The 21,442-nt window shown below is 44.9% G+C and overlaps 1 protein-coding gene across 1 annotated transcript in view; it reads left to right on the top strand.

The window, feature by feature from the left end:
* Positions 1–21,442, top strand: part of AFF3 (AF4/FMR2 family, member 3) — a 506,791-nt gene that overhangs the window by 452,425 nt on the left and 32,924 nt on the right. Inside the window, exons 12-13 of the mRNA XM_012641885.1 lie at positions 10,729–10,915; positions 17,604–18,701. Of these exons, the coding sequence (XP_012497339.1) occupies positions 10,729–10,915; positions 17,604–18,701 (1,285 nt within the window). The remainder of the gene's footprint in view (positions 1–10,728; positions 10,916–17,603; positions 18,702–21,442) is intronic.

Genomic DNA, 21,442 nt, shown 5'->3' on the forward strand with positions numbered 1-21,442 from the left:
GAGTGAGACCCTGTCTCTTAAAAAAAATTTTTTCAAAATCACAGAGATACTGCTTCACACCCACTATCATGGGTAGAATAAAAAGATGGACAATAACAAGTGTTGACATGTGTGTGGAGAAATTAGAACCCTCATACTCTCCTGGTGGGAATGCAAAGTGGTACAACTGCTTTGGAAAATAGTCTTGCATTTTCTCAATATATTAAACATAGAGTTACCATAGGACCCAGCAATTCCTCTTTTAGAGATTCTCATACCCAAGAGAAATGAAAACATAAATTCACACAAAACTTGTACATGAATGTTCATAGCATTATCCCTAATAACCGCAAAATGGAAACAATGCATTGCCTATCAATTGATGAATGGATAAATACAATGTGGTATGCCCGTACAATGGAATGTTATTCATGTACAAAAAGAAATGAAGTGCTGATGCGTGCTTCAACATGGATGACCCTTGAAAACAATATGCTAAGCAAAAGAAGCCAGTCACAAAAGACCACATACTATATGATTCCATTTATATGAAATGCCCAGAATAGGGAAATTTCTAGCTACAGAAAGTAGATTAATGGTTGCTTAGGGCAAGGGGACTTTGGAGTGGAAAGAATGGTGATCAACTGCTAATGGGTACACAGTTTCTTTTAACGGAGACAAAACGAGTGTAAATTTAGATTACGGTGATGGTCACACAACCCTTGTGAATATTCTAATTATATACTTTCAACAGGTGAATTGTGTGGTATGTAAATTATATCTCAATGAAGCTGGGTTTTTTTTTTTTAAGTAGTCAAACAGCTCAGGTAAATTTTTATTGCTACATGGATTATAGCATTTCCATGAGGACAGCAATTTGGGGACTGTACTATCTAAAGGCCTCCTAGGACTGAAAATATATATAAATAAATTTAAGAACTATATAAATAAGTATGTGGTGGCTGGATCACTAATGGGTTATTGTTTTAAATGAGTTAATGCTCCCACTGCTGGAAGGTAGAAGGTGGGGCTCCTCAGAGTGGAACCTCTTTCTTCAGAGACCATCATGCCGAAGCAGGGGGCAGTAGGCCTTGCAGATGTCCCCTCAGCATGATTCCAGCCTAACATCACTCCCTGGGGATCTAACCCCAGAGGACAGGGTTAGAAAGACGCTTGGAGTGGCAGTAGATTATTATGGTCCAGAACTTCTCAGCATTTCATTGTAGACCTGGTTGCTGAAGAACAGTCAAGTGGGAAGATTCCCTGCCCACACCCAGCACTGCAAGGTCAGGGACAAACATGAGGAGGAAGCCAGAGGGCTGCATTTGTCTTGTGAGCAGGTCAGATGAAACACTGCCGAGGTGGTTCGCTGGGGGTGGCCAGCTCACTCTTGGCAGCTGGAGTGTGAACCCCCCTAACCCCCGCGCCCGTACGGCCCTCCCCACCCATCAGCCAACCGACTCAGCCTCTGTGGAGACCAGTGCGGAGGCCCAGTTCACGTGCCCTGGCTCCCACAGCTCTACCAAATGGCTGTCACCTAGTCCATGTTTTCGGCTCTCTCTGCCGGGGAGTAGTTGTCCCGGTGGTCTTCCCAGCTTCCTGATGGTTGGGCCCAGGCCACATCACAGCTCCTGCTCCAGTTGTTGAGAAAGGATGTTGAATTCCCTGCTTGAGGTGCTCTCTGGGCCAAGAAGGGCTTTTCAACTCAATGTCACTAGTGGTACCACCCACCTGAATGCAAAGGCGGTAAGTTTGTGTCACCAGAAGGCAGCTGCAGGCACAGTCTCTCAAACAGTGCTCAGGACAGGAGGGAATTGCAGCTGCAAACTGGTTTTGCTCAGCTGTGCGGTGCAGAGGTGGCCTGGCCAAGCCAACTCAGAGCTCTCAGAGAAGCATTCTCCAAGGGCCAAGCCCAGCATCATCCAGGGCTCTCCTCCCTCAGGACTTCCAGCTTAAATCAGTCCTTTACGCAAACTAGAAATGGAGCCATTTCTCTGCTTCTCAGTGACAGTTACAGACCCCCTGAGATCACTTCCTATCTGAAGGAAGGACCCGAAGTCTCCACCTTATTCAAGTCTTCAGTCCAGGGGAGATAACTGCGTGGAAACTGCTCTCTAATGGGCCTTTATTATTAAATAAATAAATAAAATATGTTAGAAACAAAAACTTCCAACAAGCCGAGGAATATTTGGGAATCAATGAATGTTTATACATTATTGTATTTTCCTTTATTTATGAAATGTCTTTCGCTTTGGTGGGGCCACAGGGGGGTCTTTATTCAAGCAAAAGTAAAACTTTTTTCCAAATGTGACCCAGAGCTCCAGTAGCTTTCTTATCTTGGTCCATGTAGAAAACATTCTTCACCTATCCTAAAAAGAAAAGCTGATAAATCCAAAAGCAGGACTGACCTCAGGCAAAAGAATTGGTATTCCTTAGCAAATATCAGTAGTCAGGTAGTAATACTGTAAACTCAGGCATCCCAAACTCAAGAATGTTTTGAGTGTTGGAGCAGATTGCCCAAGCCATGGCACTCCCTCTAAGCCAGAGAGGAGAACATCAGACAACTGGTTAAGAATTAATGGCTGTTGGGTGTCAGGCAGGTGGGAGTGGGGAGCGGGGATGGGTATATGCATACATAACCAGTGCAATGCGCACCATCGGTGGATGGACACGCTTGAAGTTCTGACTTGGGGGGAGCGGGGCAAGGGCAACAAAACATCTGTACCCGCATAATATGCTGAAAAAAAAAAAACAAAACAAGAATTAATGGCTTACCCGTGACATTTGATGTCATCAAGGGTAGAAACCCAGGAAATGACATGGGCCTCACAAGATGACATCTGTGCCCTTGTATCTGAAGTTGAGCACCACACCTTGCATCCCGAAGCTTTTCTTAAATGGGAGGTTAGGCATTAGCTCCTCATTCCCTGACAGGACTATAAATGGCCCAATTGTCTGGTCAGGAGGATCTCTGGATTCTTTGGTTTGTAACAGACAGAATTCCAGATGCTACGATAGCACCAGCAGTGAAATATGAGGCATAATTTATGTCCAAGTTTATGGACCTCCTATATTACTAAGTTTCTCTCCTGCTGAACGTGGCAAGTTCCGTGGACTTTTATGTTTCCCTAAGGCTAGCAGAAGGTTTCGGAGCCCTTTGGGATGTGCATAGTGCTGCATAAGTCTTCTTTATGGCCTTAATCCCTTCCCCAGGCCGGTCCCTACTCCCATCCCACGCCTGGTTCGGAGTAAATGAGCTGTGCTGCTGCCCCTCCTCCTCACCTTTTCCAAATCATTTAACAACAACTCTGAGGTTCCCGCTTCAGGCACTGCCTGAGGTTTCCACATGCACTAAGCTAAATCCCCATCCTGTTTGGTTTTGGACCTAAGTGTAATGTTTATCCCTCTTAAATGTCATCCTGTATTGAAAAGCAATCTTCTAAGTCACTATTTGATCAAAGTAGGATTTTAAAACTACTGCACCAATCTATTTAGAAAGTAAGGAAAACAAAAACAGATTATAATGACGAGGATGATTGCCTGCAACCATAGGTATACTCAGAGGCAAAATGATAGTCCCAAATGCTTCTATTATTAAGAAAGAATAAAAATAGCTGAAATAAGTCTTCAACTCAAGATGTTTATAAAAGTATTATAAAATAAACCTGAAAAATGTAGAGCAAAGCCAAAAATACTGGAATTATTACTGTGTATAGATCAAAAGCTGTTTCTTTGAAAATAAAATAGAAAACACTTGGCAAATATAATGTAGAAACAGGGAGAAAACAAAATTTGGAATGAAGTCAGTTATGTAATAGATACAATGTTTTTCATTATAAGAAAATATCATATAAATCTTATGATAAACTCAAAAATATAAGTTTTTTGGAAAAATATACATTTACAAAATTGACAAAAGAATAAATGGATGATAACCTACGAGTAAATTATAAAAGATATCAAAGAATTGCCTTTCTAAAAGGTTCTAGGATTTGAGGTTTTACTGGTGATAAGTTCTTTTAAACTTTCAAGGAACAGATAACTCTCATACTATTTAAAATTTCCCAGAACACTATGAAAAGGTAAAAACACTATCCAATTTATTCCTTTAAGCTAAAACCAACATGTTACAAAACCTGCCCAAAATCTCCCCCATAATGTAAAACATATACATATAAATATCAAGTTCACCAGTGAACATAGACCTTCAAAGCTCCTATAGAAAATACTAGCAAGTTAAATTCAATAATGCATTAATAGAATCATATTCTGCAATCACGCAGACTTGAAAAAGGTAACATATATTCTGTCGGTGAAAAAAATGAAGAATTTGAAAAATATAGAAAAGTTCAAAAAATATTTAATCCTTATAATTCCAACATCCAAAAATATCCACAGTTAACATTTGAGTATATATCCTTCCAGTATTTTCTTCTATGTATATGTGTATGTATGTGTGTATATAGATACAAAGGCTGTCCGGAAAGTATCGAGCCATGTAGTGTGTTCTCATTATATTAACAATGGCTGGACACTTTCTGGACAGCCCTCATACATATATGTGTGTGTTTGTGTGTGTGTGTGTATTTTTACATAATTGTGATCATGCAGCTTTGTAGCCAACAAACTGGCAGGGAAAGACCACATGCTTCTACCCTGTAAGTTTAGATTAGGTCTTCGATTTATTGAGCAAAGGATACAAAAACACAGCTGAGGCAAAGGTGCCCCCAGAGCTGGAACAGGTGCACCATGCACCAGCCCAGATCCCCAGGTCCCTCTAGAGGCTCTAACTCAGTCTTGAGCAAAAAGCAGAGTCAACACTGGAATCCTGGAAATCCCATTTCCTCACAAATACACTGAGAGAATGTTTCACTCTGAGTGTAACATTTAAAGTACTCAACTTTCTATCCTTAACATTTTTACAACTCCATTTTATTGGAGTCATTTTTCTGACAAGGCTGTGTACATCCTTGGTGAGAAGTCCTTTTCAGCTTTGGTACACATTCTTTTAAAATCTCAGCTTAATAATTCCCTTAATAAGTGATTTTTAAATGAATGAATTAATGCCTAATTTGACTGGTTGATAAAATATGCAGAGACTGTAGCAGAGATCTGCATGGTTATTTCATTCATCTGCTTTTGATACAATTAACCAGAGCTGGAGGTTGGAAATATTGAAAGTATAATACTTGTTTGCAATCAAATGAGTAGTTCCTGTTCTAGGACAAGATGTCGATGCACTTTCCCCTATTCTTCCTGCTAAGTACAGCTAAAATCCTTGGACATTAAATATAAAGCAAACATAAGAAGACTGAAAGGGGAGAGAAGGTAAATCAGCTAGGGACACCAGGCCTGAGGGACGATATGGCAGCGAGTTCCCTGGGTTTTCTTTTTGCCTTATATAGCACAGAGTGGATGCTGGAGAAGCCAGCAACCTGGAAACAGACACAGACAAAAAAAAAATGCCACAGGAAAGCCACTCTCTCTAGCCAAAGGATCGCAAAATGGGTATCCTAGCAAGAAGAAAACTTTTGACAGTAACCACTCTATTCCAGACAAACACCATGGAAAAAACTGTGGTCCCATCCCCATCCGCAAAGGCTGTGGGGAGCCTAGACTTCCACCCATGTACAGCTGCAAGAAGACATCCCCCCATCCCCCTGCTGGCATGGTGTTAGTGGAGGCTGACTAAAACAGGCAATTTTTTAAAAATTCAAAGTTGTATGATACCAAAAATGTTGAGAATACAATAGGAAATCACTCCTCATACCAAGAACCTGGAAAATCTCAACTGGAATGAGAAAAGACAATCAGCAGATGCTCATACTGAGATGACACAGATGTTATAATCCTCTGACAAGAATTTTAAAGCAGCCATCATAAAATGCTTCAATAAGCAAAAAAGAACAAGCATGAGACAAATGAAAAAACAGAGTCTCATAAAAATAATAATAATAATAAAGAAGGCATAAAGAAGAACCAAATGGAAATTTTAGAACTGAAAAATTAACTAAAATTCTAAAAACTCAGTGGATGAGCTCCACAGAATGAAGAGAGCAGAGGAAAGAATCAGTGAACTTGAAGATAGAACAATAGGAATTGCACAATAGGAACAACAGAGAAAAAATAGACTGGGGCTGGGTGAGGGGGAGGACAGAGCCTCAAGGACCTGTAGGACTATAACAAAAGATCTAACATTTGTATCATCAAAGTTCCAGGAGAGGAGAAAGAATATGGGGCTGGAAAATTATTCAGAAAGTATTCAAAGCAATAATGGCCAAAACTTTGCCAAATTTGACAAAAGACACAAACCTATAGATTTCAAGAAGGTGAATGAATCCCAAACAAAATAAACCCAAAGAAATCAATGCCAAAATACATCATAGTCAAACTTCTGAAAACGAAAGACAACGAAAAAAAATCCTGAAAGCAGTGAGAGATAAACAACATCTTACATGTAGAGGGAAAACAGTAAAAACAATTCGACCCACTGGATTCAGAAACCATGGAGGCCAAAGGAAGTGGCACATCGTTTTTCAAGTGCTGAAGAAAAAAAAAAAAAAAAGAACCGCCAACCCAGAATTCTATAACTAGTGAAAATATCCTTCAGGAATGAAGGGCAAATGAAGACATTCTGAGTTGGCAGAAAACCAAGACCATTAAAAGCTTCAAAGGCCATGTTTTAAAGAGAAATTGTTCCTGGAGTTACTGCAGGGCAAATCAAAACATTTCCATATAGAACCAGCAGTCCTATCAGTTTTGGGTTTTGTCATATAATTCTAGCAACAGGAAACCTCAAACCAGCTTTTTCCATCTTCACTTATCATGCGGTTATGGTTTTAGATCAATTAATATCAACAAAAATGCTATCAATAAAGGGATACTGTTGCCAAGATACTGATTATGGTTCATAAATCAAGCATTTGTTGAGTTTTTACAGAGTGTTGAGTGAGAAAGAGCTAAATATTATCATTCAGTCAATACCAATGGAGCACCCACAGCAGGCATGGCACTTGGTGGGCATCACAGCTATCCACAACAGTGCCAACCAGGCAGAGAGCCTGTCTCCAAATTACTTGTCAGTTAAAAGCTCGTGGACAACTTTGGATATATATCCAGATTCCACAATATGCTTGGCAGGCAGCAGCACCCTAGACTGTGAGAGCCAGGATTTGTCATTTCAATTCCAGGTCTTGTCTTTTAAGATCTGTATTCAGACTTGGCCCTGGCCAAATCCAAAAGGACAGTGTCATTGCAGCCAAAGGAAGGGATGCAGCAAGCAGATAATTTAGAAGAAATCTGGACTTCTCTCAAAGGGGTTCTGACCACTCACAAAACCAGCAACACATTTCATGAAATCAAAATACAAAAAGTAAATAACCCATCCAAGAGAGAACTGTGCTTAAATTATAGCAGATGAAATTGAGAGTAGAGTTAAACATTCTCCAAAGGGGAAAAGTGTTAAAATTGGAAGAGCATGAGAGGTGCTGAAGTCCCCTTAAATATTTTTTTAATTTGAAAAGAGAGATTATAACCATTTTGAAAAGCTAAGTCTCTTTTTTAAAAACTCATTAACCCAGTGATGGATTGTTTTTGCATTTATCTTTTCATTCAGTAATCACATGTGAATGCCTATTAAGTGCCAGGCACTGGGCTGAGCTTTGGTGACACAAAGACTTTTATTCTATGATCTCAGTAATGTTTCATGGCTGCTGTCAACGCCACCATGTTCATGAAATGGCATACGATCCTAGAACTTGGTGGGTAGTATCTTAAAAATTGTTTAAGGCTGTGTCATCGTGTCAACTAGTCTGTGTTATCATTTCAGGAAAAATTCCACTAAGTTAATTTTTTTAAATATCTTTGATATGTAAACACAACAACCACTTGGCACACCAAGATTTTCAGTGTGTGTTTAAAAATATATAAGGTCTTTCTGGTATGTCTTTTTTCATCTTTTGGATTCTGTGACTCCAGAGAGCCTTCCTGGCTTCACTGAGCCCACCATTTCCTTAGTAACTCATCTGCAGGGATGACTGTCCCTGGCTTCCTCATCTTGATCCTGCCCCTCACTGATGCAGCTGCCCAAGCAGAGGGGAAGCAGCTGCGTGCACCCAGGCAAGAGCAGTCACTATACTGAGGCCAGAATGATCAGTTGTCCCCAAGGACCCAGACAAGGACTAGTTAGTGGAGCTGCCTTCATGGAGGTGGGGAGAGTTATCTTGATCCCACAACTGGAGCCACCAGAGTCCTTCCAGGCAAGCCTGCCCCATCCCTGACATGGATTGTTTCCAGACACACACTCTCTACCCAGACCACTGAAACATGAATATATTCGATCCTGACATCATGAGCTTCACAACCCTTATAAGCAAAGCATGAAGAAAAACCTAAATTCTTGGCTCTCTCAGCTGTTTTAAAAACAAAGGATAGTTATGCCAGTAAAACTGTCATTTTGAGCAAATTTCCTAATTTAAGGAAAGAAAACATAAAAGTATAAAGCTTTTCTACCAATCTAATTCAGATTGGAAATTCTGTCTCCGCGGGCTAGTGTACCTCGTTACTCTAGGATGGCAGTCGTTAAAGGAAGACAGTATGGTAACTGTTTAATGGACATTTTCCCAGAAATTAAAGTGCTGCTTTTCAAAAGACAGACAGTTTGTGGTGCCAGCCACAAGGACTTCCACACACATCGCTGCCTCTGTGGTACACACAAAGCCCAGGGACACACAGAACCAGCATCACACGTTCTTTGTTGTTTGAATTAAAGCAGGTAGAACGTACCGATCAGTAATTAAAGCCATTGAACATCATAAAAACCAATCCACAATGCTCTTTATTCATCTGAATTTCTCAATCTTTGGCAAATGTCATTCCAGAGTGTGGCAGGGAGGCACACCTCTTGCCTCCGTATTTATATCCCACCGTCAAAAGAAAAGGGAGTCTTCGGGCCATGTGTTGTTTTGCTTTTTTTGTTTTTTTGTGTTTTTCCCCCAGTGTTTTGGGGGCCTGCGGACAAACTATTAACATGGATCCCAGATGTTCATGTTTGGTCAGAATCCAATAGTCTCTTTCTTTTCTTTTTTTTAATGATTCAGCCAACAGGAAAGATGGATTTCTATTCATAAGGGAAGAAAATACTACAGCCCCTTGAGCGCTAACCGTCCGTTCCCCTACCCTGTCTCAAGGTCCAGGATTCCTCACTCGGTACCAAACACAGACGATAGGCTGGAAAAGAAATCGCTGCAGCTCAGGCAAGGCATGAACGTGCAAATGTTGCCTGATGTTGAAGAATTTTGTCAGACAGTCGGTATGGACCGTGACATTAGTGGAAGAAATGAAAACCACTAGGGAAGGTTGTGTTTAAGCTCTGGTTTCCCCTAACCCTGCTGTTCAAAAAGGTGCTTTTATTTTCTGGTTTCCTGCAAGATAGTTTCTTGTCTTGTGGTTTTTATAGAAGCAAGGCTCCAATAAGCATACCTCCATCCCTCCCACCCCAGCCTCTGGATTTATGAGAGTCTGTCCTTGGGCAAAGCATTTGTCAGAGATTTAAGGGATGGGTGAAAAGGGTCCTTTACCTCGTCCGGGCTGCTTTGCACCTGAGATCATAAAGCCTAACGAGCTCCCCGGCCCTTGGCCTTCACTAATGTTCAGTCCTGTTGAGGCAGTGGTCACAGTTGGAAATGGCAAACAGATATTTGCTGACTCAACATAAAAAGAAGGTGACCAGCATTTTCTGGGTTTAGAGCTAGAGCTCAAAGGAACACACTCAGGTGTGTTTCAATTCAGTCAATAAAGGACTTTGAAGATGTTGAATCTTATGTGAGTACCGAAATTTTCTTTTTGGCTCAAACACTTTTTGGGTGGATGTGTGCTATTTGAATTTTTGTGGTTAATTCATTACCATTGGAAAGTATCAATTGACTTTTCTTGTTATCTCTGAGCATGTAATGGCTTTCTGGCAAATTTTAGCACAGATATAAACATCAAGTGTAAATTTGAAATGCTGCTCCTATGAGCTACTGCACTGGATTGAATGTGAAAGTCTGGAATATATAAAAACGTGTCAGTGGGGATCCTCGGTTCTTCAGTAAAGGGCTCAAAGGAAGGTTCCTGTTGATACAACGTGCCAGCTCCCGTAACCACTGCTGCACTCAACTCCGTGGGTGGGAGAAGGGGGGAAGCAAGACTTTAACTTTGACAGTCCCACAGTCTCTGGAACCTTCCAGCAGGCCATGAAAGCGCAGAGCAGAACGCCTTGCCCTTCCTGACAGCCGTCTTCCTGGTCCCTGCCATCACGCTGCATTTTCCTCTGGGGCAAAAATAAAGCAGTCATTTTCACACTTTGCAAAATATTTCAAGCTTTTTGGATTTCCTTGCATTTTTGAAGATGATTGGATTTGGGGATGCATTTGAAAAACCATTTCCAGAACAGCAGCAAAATAGAAACAGCCATTCAGATATTACACCACCTTCCCTTCTGAAATGGCCACATAAATAACCAGTGCCCAACTACCAAGGGGCACCAACTTTTATTCCCAATTTTATTTCTGTATATAATTTGTTTTAACCATTAAGATGCCTTTGACCTTGACGATTGCTCTTTGAGTTCCAGGTCATTGTTGACAGATGTGTAGGCTGTGTGTGCCTCCTCTTCCCTTTGAATGTGTGACAGCGTGGTGGTGTTTTCCTGTTCGCTCACTTGGCTTTTCTTCCCTCTCCTTCCCGGGGGGCCTCGTGGGCTGGCAGCACGGTGGTCCAGCAGCCCAATTGCAGAGCCTCGGTGCCTTCCAGCAAGGGCAGCAGCAGCGGCAGCAGCAGCGGCAGCAGCAGCTCCTCCAGTGACTCAGAGAGCAGCTCAGGATCCGACTCGGAGACGGAGAGCAGTTCCAGCGAGAGTGAGGGCGGCAAGGCCCCCCACTACTCCAGCCCCGAGGTAAGCACTACGCTGACTCGGGCCCTCCTCTGCCCAACTCCTGTCCTGTGAGTGTAGTGACTCCTGGAACCCTGGCTCTCCCACAGCCGCCTCCCCTCCCTCCCGTGGACCCCCAGCCCGTGCTAGACAGGAGGAGCCTGTCGGGCTTCAGGCTCCCCATTTTCCTCACTCTGTCCCCTCCTCACAGTGTCCTGATTACATAGCTGCCTTTGAAGTACAGAAGCATCAACTTCCATTGCCCCCAGATCTCTATCTTGACTCCCAGAATTACCAAGTATGCAGCAAGCATCACTGGTGGGGAATAATCTACAGATCGGGTCTCCCCCGGGGTCAGCCAAGGCAATGACTAGATGGGGAAGTTCTCCGCCTGGGAAGTGTGACCACCCGTAAATCACAGGGAATGGGCTCTTATGGATTAGACATGGTCAGAATCTTACCTTTTTGCTGTTTGTCACGGATCAGAAGAACAAAGGCTATAAATATTAATAAAACCTTCTTAACTGTGTTTTCTTTGTGAAAATATATAAAGAAATATTAGCATCGACCTACAAATAATGATGAAACCTTTTATAGCTATAATGAGTATCTCTGTGGAAGATGTCGGTGCCTCATATAAAAACATTATAAGGTACCAATAAAAACCATTGCTATTTCTACTTTAAAGTGGAAAGGGGGAAATTAAATAGTAATTCAGAGCATGAAGAAGGCTAAAACTTCTCAAGGCCATGGAGCTCCAAGAGTAACCTTTGATTTCTAAAGAAGGAATAAAATAGAATTTCTTCTCGAGTGTATAAACATTTGGGATTACCATGATTATAGGGGTTTTTTTCTTAGAACCCTCTGTACTATTTTGGGGGCCAAACTTCTAAGTAGGTTCTGAAATAGACCCAAACCCACTTCTACAAACCATGGCAGTGAGAGGGGGGCACCTTGACGGGCTGGAGCAGCACCTCATCTCCAGCTTTTGTACCTGTGCCGTAGACATGATCACACCTGAAAGCAGTCAGGTTTCCAGCTCAAGTTCATAGAGGGACTCTGAAATTCCCTCAGGTTTTTTTTCCCTTCTTTCTCCTCTCAGGAGGCTGAGGCTTTTTGCAGGAGCACTGAGAAATTGGGCAAGTTTTGTTTCCCCACATCCGCACTTCCTCCCCAGCAGCTTTCTGCCCTAGAGGAATGACTGCCCATTCATCCTGAATAAGCTGCGCGTCTCCAGCCTCCGCTCTCCTTCCCGTGAGCTTCTTGTCTCTGTCTGTCTCTCTGTCTTAGGGGAAGGGCCTTAGCAACATTCACCTGTCAAAACCACAGGTCGATATGACCCTGGCTTTTCCTAGAAACTCAATTAATATTCCTTCTTCATCATTTCGCTCAGTCATTATTCATTCACTCATTTCACGTCCGTTCAACAAATATTTGTTGAGCACCAGCCACGGACACAGTGCTTGGCTCCGGAATACAGCAATTCCGAGACAGAAAATGCCCGTCTTCATAGCGCTAACATTCTAATGGGGATAATTCCAAATGAGAAAATACACTACTTAAACAAAAAAGTAGAGGAGTTAAGCGGCTTCTTTAAAGCCTGCTTTATGCCATAATTTGTTGAGAAACTCCAGAATATTTAGTTATAAGAAATTACTGGGTCCCAGGGACAGTGCAAGTCAGGGGGAGGTGGTGGATTAAAAATAACGTTAGTGTCTGTGAGGATGAACTGTGCGGGCTTTTCTTTGTGACTTTGCAGGTTAAATTCTTGAACATTCAGTCTTATTTTCGTGCTGAAATGTGACTCTTAGAGCTCCTGAGTTGGCTGAAACCTCGCCTAAGAGCAGTACAGTTATAAAGTGCTCTAAGCAAATTCTTTCTAAATGTCACTGAGATAATTACAAAGCCTTCAACTCCTAGGTAATGAAAGGAGGCCCTTGTCATTTCTTCCGGCAGCTATCAGAGGCCCCTCGCTAGGGAGAGGAGGGAGCATGAGTCTCCTGAAGGGGTCCTAAAAGTTTAAGTCACCTGAGGCCACATACGGTTTTGAATTGCTTGCTTCTCTACGCAGAGGGAATGCAGAAGTGGCAAGTGATATGTTAGCCACACTGCACACTATTTCTTTCTGCTAGAAAGGAATGTATTCGTTGGAATAAAAGTTAGGTTCTTTTAACATTTTTCCCAAGGTTAATATAGACACCCTTTTGAAAGAAAATGAGTTTGCAGACTGAAAATGGCAAAGACGGGAAGTAGCATCATCCTGCTCTTCCTCTTCAGCCTCGCTGTCCCACTGTGACCAAGCTGGCCCAGATCACCTTGGAGAGAGCAGTGAGACTCCTTTTTCTGAACCCCACATGACAAGTGGTCTCTTTATAACCACACACCTCACATTCCACTGCTCAAACCGGTTTGTGCTGCTTTGAAGCAAAACGTTTCTGGCCCTTGCTTCCCTGCTGTAGCTTCCTGCTGTGGGAGTAGAAGGAGACATGCCTGACGTCCCAAGGCACCTGTGTTCCCCCCCTGCACACGCCAGCTGAATTCCATATGAGCAGTTATGGCTGTGCGTGTTGAGAGCCAGTTCATTTCACATGAACTGCCATAGGATGGTAACATCATGTTCATAAGCTCACATGGAAGAGCCCTCTCTATGGCCTGATGTTTGTGTTGTTGTTCCCAACCTAAATTTTTTCACTGGAGTCTAATCTGCTTTCCTGGCATGGTACATCCTCTTATGCCAGAGCTTTGCAGGGGAAGCTGCCTTTCCACTCAGCTAGCACATTTACGCCAATACACAGAGCTCCATCCATCAGTGTCGCCCAAGTTATAAGTATTAAGTGAAGAATAAGAGTCTGGTCCCTAATTTTGAGGCGTTCTGGGATAAGGTAGTTTTTACCCCATTGCTTTTCCTCAGGCATCATCACCCAGCCCTTAATATTGCTATGTGCTTTCCACTGTGGCATTTCCTAAGTTGATCTGACTGTGGAAATTCTTCTTCATGGGATATATGAACTAAAAGCACATTTTGGCAAATGCTGCCCTAGATCATTCTTAAAATTCAGCAGAAGTGGGATGCAAGTTGCTCACTGATTCAACAATCATCTCGTGCAATAGGCACCTATTGGGTCCATAGCAGTGGGTGCCAGGAAGATTTAGATGAAGCAGGTATAGTGGGGAGCTTGTGCATGGATCAGAGGGAAGATCAATCAGAGAGGAGAGTCATGGCTGGAAACACAAAGCAGCGAGCCAGCAAACAAAATCCCTGGGCAGAAACCCTGGGCAGACAGCCCAGGAAGTGGACCAAAGCCAGCTTCAGGCCAGTGGACCAGCGTCTGCAGCCCTGAATTTTCTCTCCTCATTGCCACCAAACTCTTTGTCCTTTCAGCTTCCTTGGCCACAAATGCCTCATCCCTGCCTAATATTCTTGTCTTGCCTGATCTGTGAGGTTGTTGTGAGGAATAAATAATATGCTTTGAGTGACAGCTCGCTGTGAGTTGTTCTTATTAGGAGCAGAGTCATAGCAGTCTGTCCCACTAACCTGGGATGGATGCTGTGAGGGACACAAACGAACAGAGACCTGGCCCTGGCCTGAAAGAAGCCTCTGGCTTTGTTGAAGACACAAACAATATACACATGAAGCAAATACAGACATCAAAGGTTATACAATTGGGTGTAACAGAGGGCAGTGGGAATTGCTTGAAGAGTTATTGGTGTTTTCTCCAAAAATCAGATCTAATTCTGTCATTTTAGGTTAAAGACCAACATTTGTCAAAGGAATCAGATCCCCCTTTCATAAGGCTATGACAAAGGGCAGTGGTAGGTGAGGTGAAGTAGCAGTGGAGAGAACATGATCTTTAAACCTAGATAAGTATAGGTTTAGTCTTGGTGGAGCCTGGTAACTGTGCGGCTTTGGACTTGTCACTTAACCTCTCTGAGTCTCATCTATGAGTTGGGGGTGATAACATTTCTTATGTGTAAAGATTAAATTAGATAATATATGTAAAGTGGGAGTTATATCGTAGGTATTCTGGCAATGAAAGATGATTGCAAAATAATGGACGCTCTTGAATGCCAGCCTCAGGAATTTGGATTTTGTCTGAGAGGCAATAGGAGGCTGTTACAGATCCTTGAGAAAGAGTGTGATTTAGTGATGTGCTGAAAATGGTACTTCAGACTGATTTCTTCAGCTGTGAAGTGCAGAAAAAATGACCCTAAAGCACACCAGGCAAGGGGCCGGTACTAAATTTATTAAATTCACCCTTCACTGTTAATGCTCCCGCTAGGAAGTTTCGGCGTGAATCTGCCTGTGTGCAGCTGTGTTTTGACTGCAAACAACCTCCCGTGTTCTCTCACATAAGAGACGTGAGCTCTGGAAGGCTCTGGATGGTGGCAGTGAGGGAGAACTAGAGTGAAACGCAGTGGCGGAGCCGTGTGAGGGGTGTGCCCCGCCATAGTGTCGGTGCCCTCTCCCGGAGTGTGCACCCTTGCCGCAAGAGGCCCCTCCCGCGTCCACTCATCTCTACTATGTCCCATTTATCTAGGGAAGTGGAGGCACAGGACGAGGCACTGACTTGCTAGTAGTCACATCATGAGAGAAGTGGGGGCAGGAGACAAAAGTAAAAGCCAGAGGTTATTGCCACTAAATCAGCTTCCAGACACTCTCAGCTAATCTCCGGGAAGGTGAGGGATCCCCTCGGCCAAGAAACTGTTCTGTGGCCCACTCTGCTGCTATCTCCAATTGCAGCATGGCCCAGGTGTGCTCTGTAGGTTTCCTTCGTTCCCTTTCTCCAGAGAAGCCAAAATAAAGTAAGATCAGAATTTACAGAACTCGTAGGTGCAAAAAAGATAGATCTTTTTATTCTTTTGCATCTTGCTCTAGAGCCCTGGTTCTGTTGGTGGCACGAAAATAAACACGGCAGAATGTCAAGTCAAAGGCCAGACTCCCTGTCAGGGCCATAAGGGTCTTCCTTCCCACACCTGCATTCCAGGAGGGGCTTCTCCATGCTCACAGCCCGAGGGGAAGGGTCTCCATCCTCGTTCTGGCCTCCAGTGAAATTTTCTGTTTCTCCAAGTCACTGGACACCCTGTGCTAGTCGCCGTGAAGTGTAGTTGGTCTCATCTGGTTTGGGGCAACCAGCAGGATGTCAGTGGTCCCTGCCATAGCTCTGATTGCCTGATCCCCACACTGAGTGGCCAATTCCTCTTGGACCCCACCCCCTCTGTCCCATCAGAGGCTTCCCTCTTCCTGAGCTATGTCCAGACTCCTCCAGACTCAGGCAGGGCTCCTGTGTCTAGCAGACAGCCCCCTCCTCACCCCTCTTAGATCCTTGCTGCTGGTGACAATGCCCAGAGCCCTGAGTTCTGCTCTTAATACACAGCCCTCACTGCTAAAAAACACACCTTGATACAGAGAGGGAAGCTTTTGGAATTTATTATGTTAAAAACTATTTTTTTTTTCCTTCCACAAAGGAACCTGCCTTGTTCTAGACTTGAGCTGATCAAGTTTGAAACACAAAGCTAAGTGGTGTCTTCTCATTCTAGGCTGATATCTAATCTCCCCTGAAACAGTGGATGCCACGAATCCAGAGTGTGGGAAGCCATAGGGAAGGAAAAATACATCACCTTTATCACCCAAAATATTTTCCACATTTTGCTTAAGTCAAAAATTGAAAATACTCCGGCCAGAATTGGATACTTCTCAATATACCTCTTTTCTCTTAATAAGCATAATGCTGAATAAATGGGCTTTTATTAGGAATCAACACTTCCTATAAAAGTATTGGTTCTTAAGCTTTTTTGAGACATGGATTCTTAGAGACTCCACGGAAAACTATGGACCTCTTCCAGAAAAAAAAAATGCATCTGCACAACACTTCTCATTCCATTTCAGGGTGTTCACCAACCTTCTCTCCACCCTCACCCCAAGAGCCAATCTATGAGCCAGAGTTTGAAACCTGTGCTATGATTTGCTCTAAATTAGCAAAACTGCTTGCAGGAGAGGTTTCTATCATCACCTGCAGGTCTGAAACATGGATAGAAGCAGGTTGAGGATGGACCAACCAAGTCAGGCTGCCAAAGTGTATAGGCACAAACAAGTCCCTTTGAAATAGGAGTTCTATACTGCTGAAGGAGCCATCTTGCCAAAGTCATTGCTTCTGCTGTTAAATAACTGTGCCCCACTTGCCTTCACTACATACGTAAATTATATGTTAATTCTTTAGGATCGTAGGTTCCGCTCAGCCCCCTCTTCAGATTTCCCCCAAAGTTTTAAGTCTTAACAAAAAACAAGTGCTTTGACACTCAGGGCCTCCAAACTATTCTCCAGTTAAGTTTCATGGAATTTCAAGTGTGTGTGTGTGTGTGTGTGTGTGTGTGTGTGTGTGTGTAATTGTAAAAATACATACACTGTGTAACACTCAAAAGTGCTGGAATTGGGTTAATGAGCCACAGCGCTTCCCCTTATTTTTTCCAAATAGACTTCAGAAATGCTGCACTGACCTTCAAGTGCCTCCGGCCAGTAAGAGCAGCACCATGCAGACATCGTGAGTGCCAGTTGAGGGCTGCTACACGCATCTAATGCTTTCGTTTTCCTTTTGCTCCCAGCCCATTCGTTTTCTGCTCGTACACTTAGAGGAGTAAGTCAAGATAAAACAGGCTCTTTTTAAGTGAGCCTGAAATAAAAGATGTTTTGTTGTCACTGGTTTTCTGCTTTCAGGCTGAACCGGCATCCTCTAACAAGTGGCAGCTGGATAAATGGCTGAACAAAGTTAATCCCCACAAGCCTCCTATTCTGATCCAAAATGAAAGCCACGGGCCAGAGAGCAATCAATACTACACCCCTGTGAAAGACGAGGTGCAGGACTGTGGGAAACTTCCCGACGTTTGCCAAACCAGCCTGAGAGAGAAGGAAATCAAGAGCACCTGCAAGGAGGAGCAGAGGCCGAGGACAGCGAACAAGGCCCCTGGGAGTAAAGGTGTGAAGCAGAAGTCCCCGCCGGCGGCCGTGGCCGTGACCGCAGCAGCAGCTGCGCCGCCCGCGGTGCCCGGCGCGCCCGTGGAGAGCGCGCCCGCGCCTGCCCGGAGGTCGACGGGCAAGAAGCCCACCAGGCGCACCGAGAGGACCTCGGCCGGGGACAGTGCCAACTGCCACCGGCCCGAGGAGCCCGCGGCCGCGGACGCGCTGGGAGCCAGCGTAGTGGTCCCCCCAGAGCCCACCAAAACCAGGCCCTGCGGCAACAGCAGAGCGAGCCACCGCAAGGAGCTGCGCTCCTCCGTGACTTGTGAGAAGCGCCGCACGCGGGGACTGAGCAGGATCGTCCCCAAATCCAAGGAGTTCATTGAGACAGAGTCATCATCTTCGTCTTCCTCCTCGGACTCCGACCTGGAGTCCGAGCAGGAAGAGTACCCTTTGTCCAAAGCACAGACCGTGGCCACCTCCTCCTCCTCCGGGAGTGACCAGAGGCTGAAGGAGGCTGCCAACAGCGTCAGCAGTGGCGGCGGCCCCCGGGCCCCCGTAGGTTCCATCAACGCCAGGACCACCACTGACATTGCCAAGGAGCTGGAAGAGCAGTTCTACACGCTGGTCCCCTTTGGCCGGAACGAACTTCTCTCCCCTCTGAAGGACAGTGATGAGGTCAGGTCTCTCTGGGTCAAAATTGACCTGACCCTCCTGTCCAGGATCCCAGAACATCTGCCCCAGGAGCCGGGGGTCTTGAGCGCTCCTGCAGCCAAGGACGCTGAGAGCGCACCGCCCAGCCACGCCTCAGACACGCCCCCCGAAAAGGCTTTGCCCAAATCCAAGAGGAAACGCAAGGTAGGCCTGGGGCTGAGTGGGGCCGGGGCTGTGGAAGGGAGGGGGCTTTCCTTTAGCTTGTGGACGAGGGGCTAGAGCACAAGTAGCCTGCTGGTTTGCATTGTAGGCGGCAGCAGTTTTTTGTCCTTACCTTACAAACAATTCTGTAGCACTTTATATACGCCAGATACCGTTGTAAGTACTTGACATATATTAAGTCAGCGAAGTCCTTAGAACGGCCGGATGAAGAAGTACCATTATTATTCCTATTTTACAGTTATAGGTAATTAAGCCCTGCCCCACTGCATGTCGAAATAGTCATACGGGAGGTATTTATCAACTGCGCAGACGCAAGCTGGATGTAGGGCCTGTGAGAAAACTAAACACGGGTGGACCCCCCTCTTTGCTGGGAGGGATGGGCTGATGTTGATGGTGGAATCACTCATCGACCTAAGAAGCCAGCGGCCTCATGGAGTTCAAGGCTGTGCCTGGGCGAAAATGAATACAGAAGTGCCTGACGCTGGGCCCCCGCCTGCAGCGTCAGAGCCAGCAGCTGTTGCTTCCAGTAGTGTTGATCAAGGAGGGCTTCCTGGTGGAGAGGGCTGGGAACAGGGCCCTGAAGAGGAGGGACACGTGACTAAGTAGAGGCTCAGGGATGAAGTGGCAGCAGAAGGGACGAACAGGTGGAACAGGTGAGGCAGGAGACTGAGAAGGTAACTCAAGCACAGGGAGAGCTGGAGATGCCTCTGGCAGCAGACACTGAACACATAGCCAATTTGGAAGGTTTTTGAGCAGGGAATACCTTAATCATAAATTAAAGCCAATTTTCAGGATTTTTATCCCATCCTGTTACTGTATCTTCAAAAGTAATTTGGACCACAGAAAAACAGAATAGGTGACAAACCAAAGGATGCAATACTCCTAGATGGTTCCAAATTTAGGACAAAGTCATTAATAACAGTTAACACATATCATATGTGTCCCTGTGAGGGATGCTGTTCTAAGCACTTTATAGGCATTAGATCATTTAGTCCTTATAACTTTATGAGGCAAATATTATTGTCATGGCCATTTTACAGGTGAGGAAACTGAGGCTCAGAGAGCCTGAAACAACTTGCCTGAGGTTATGTAGGTCATAAGGGGCAGAGCCAGAAGTGAACCAGGCTGTCTGTCTTCAAAGCCCTGCCATAGAAGTCAGCCTGAGGTTTGTGTGATATTTTCTAGTTTTCAAAGGGCAATCTGGTCTGTCAGTAGAAAAGTTAGCTTGGATACGTGGGTTTTACAGCTGTCTCAAATCCTTGATTGAGAGGGGACTGAGGAGAAAGGCTTGTTGGCTTGTCCTGGCCTAGATGAACGTATTCCTCACTTTGGAAGTTTGCATGGAGAAGACACCCAGTCCCCTTTCGATGACAGTCATCTTCATGACCTGAAGGATACCCACCACCAGGGAAATTTATTCTGAAGTACCAAAGAATGTGTTTTTTCACATGGTAACATTAAATAACTTATCCCTATAAACTAGAATTCGAACCCCTTGCAAGAAAGTTTATGAAAAGAGATATCTTCGAAAAGCAGCTATTTGCCTTTTCTCTTAATACAGATGCAAAGGCAATTTTATAAAAATTCCCCAGCAGGGTTTCCACCCAGCATTGGCCATTAACCCACGATGGGCCCCTACGTAGATCCGCATTGCCCCGACAGTGCTCACGTGTAGTGGAGAGTGTGGATTTTGACACCAGACTGACCTGACCTCAAATCCCATCTCTACCATTTACCTCCTTCGGGGCCAGCTTTCCGTGGCCGGGCACATGGGACTGCACTGGTGCGCAGTCACACAGGGCCCTTGGAGCTTAGTGCTTGTGGCTGCCACCTTGAGATTCTTCCTTTTATCTCTGAATTTGTATTTTGTAAGTGATGGGGTTTGTGCAGGGGCATGTGGAGCTTTGACTCACCTGCGGCCCACCTCCTGCCTATTTTCACAGGACAGGTTCTGCCTGCTCTTCAGCCCCCTGGTCCTGTGCAGCCTTCCCCTCCCTGGCTCGGTCCAGGAACCACTGCTGCCCTCATCCCCAGAAGGGGCCCAGGCGCAGGCACAGGAAGGGTCTTACCCAACCCCTTTCCAGGCAGTGAGGCATTCTGGAGGGGAGATTGCAATCCCCTGGGGGTCGCCCATTCACCATGGGTCAGCGGGGTGGGCTGTGGGAGGGTGAAACACCTGCCTGGACTCGGGCACCACAGGTAGATCCCACAACTGGCAGGAGGGGGAAAGCCGGAGCTGGGGGGCCGTGCACATGAGCCCAGTCTCAGGGCAGGCCCGGCCCTTGAGAGGCTGCGCTCACCCCCCAGGTATCCCTGTGCCTAAAGGAGCACAGCAGGAATAGCAGATACTGTAAACACCACCAACGCTACCGTGACAGATCAAGGGAGAGACTACAAAAGAAAGGAAAATGTTTGGTATTTGAATACTTCATAACATCACTCTTTTGCTTTTTTTTTTTTTGAGACAGGGTCTTGCTCTGTCGTCCTAGCTAGAGTGCAGTGACATCATCATAGCTCACTGCAACCTCAAACTCCTGGGTACAAGCCATCCTCCTGCCTCAGCCTCCCAAGTAACTGGGACTACAGGCACATGCCACCATGCCCAGCTAAACTTTTCTGTGTTTTGTAGAGATGGGGTCTTGCTCTTGCTCAGGCTGGTCTCGAACTCCAAAGGATCCTCCCTCCTTGGCCTCCCAGAATGCTAGGATTATAGGCATGAGCCA

The sequence above is a fragment of the Propithecus coquereli genome, unplaced genomic scaffold, assembly GCF_000956105.1.
Source record: "Propithecus coquereli isolate 6110/MARCELLA unplaced genomic scaffold, Pcoq_1.0 Scaffold171, whole genome shotgun sequence".
NCBI lineage: Eukaryota > Metazoa > Chordata > Mammalia > Primates > Indriidae > Propithecus > Propithecus coquereli.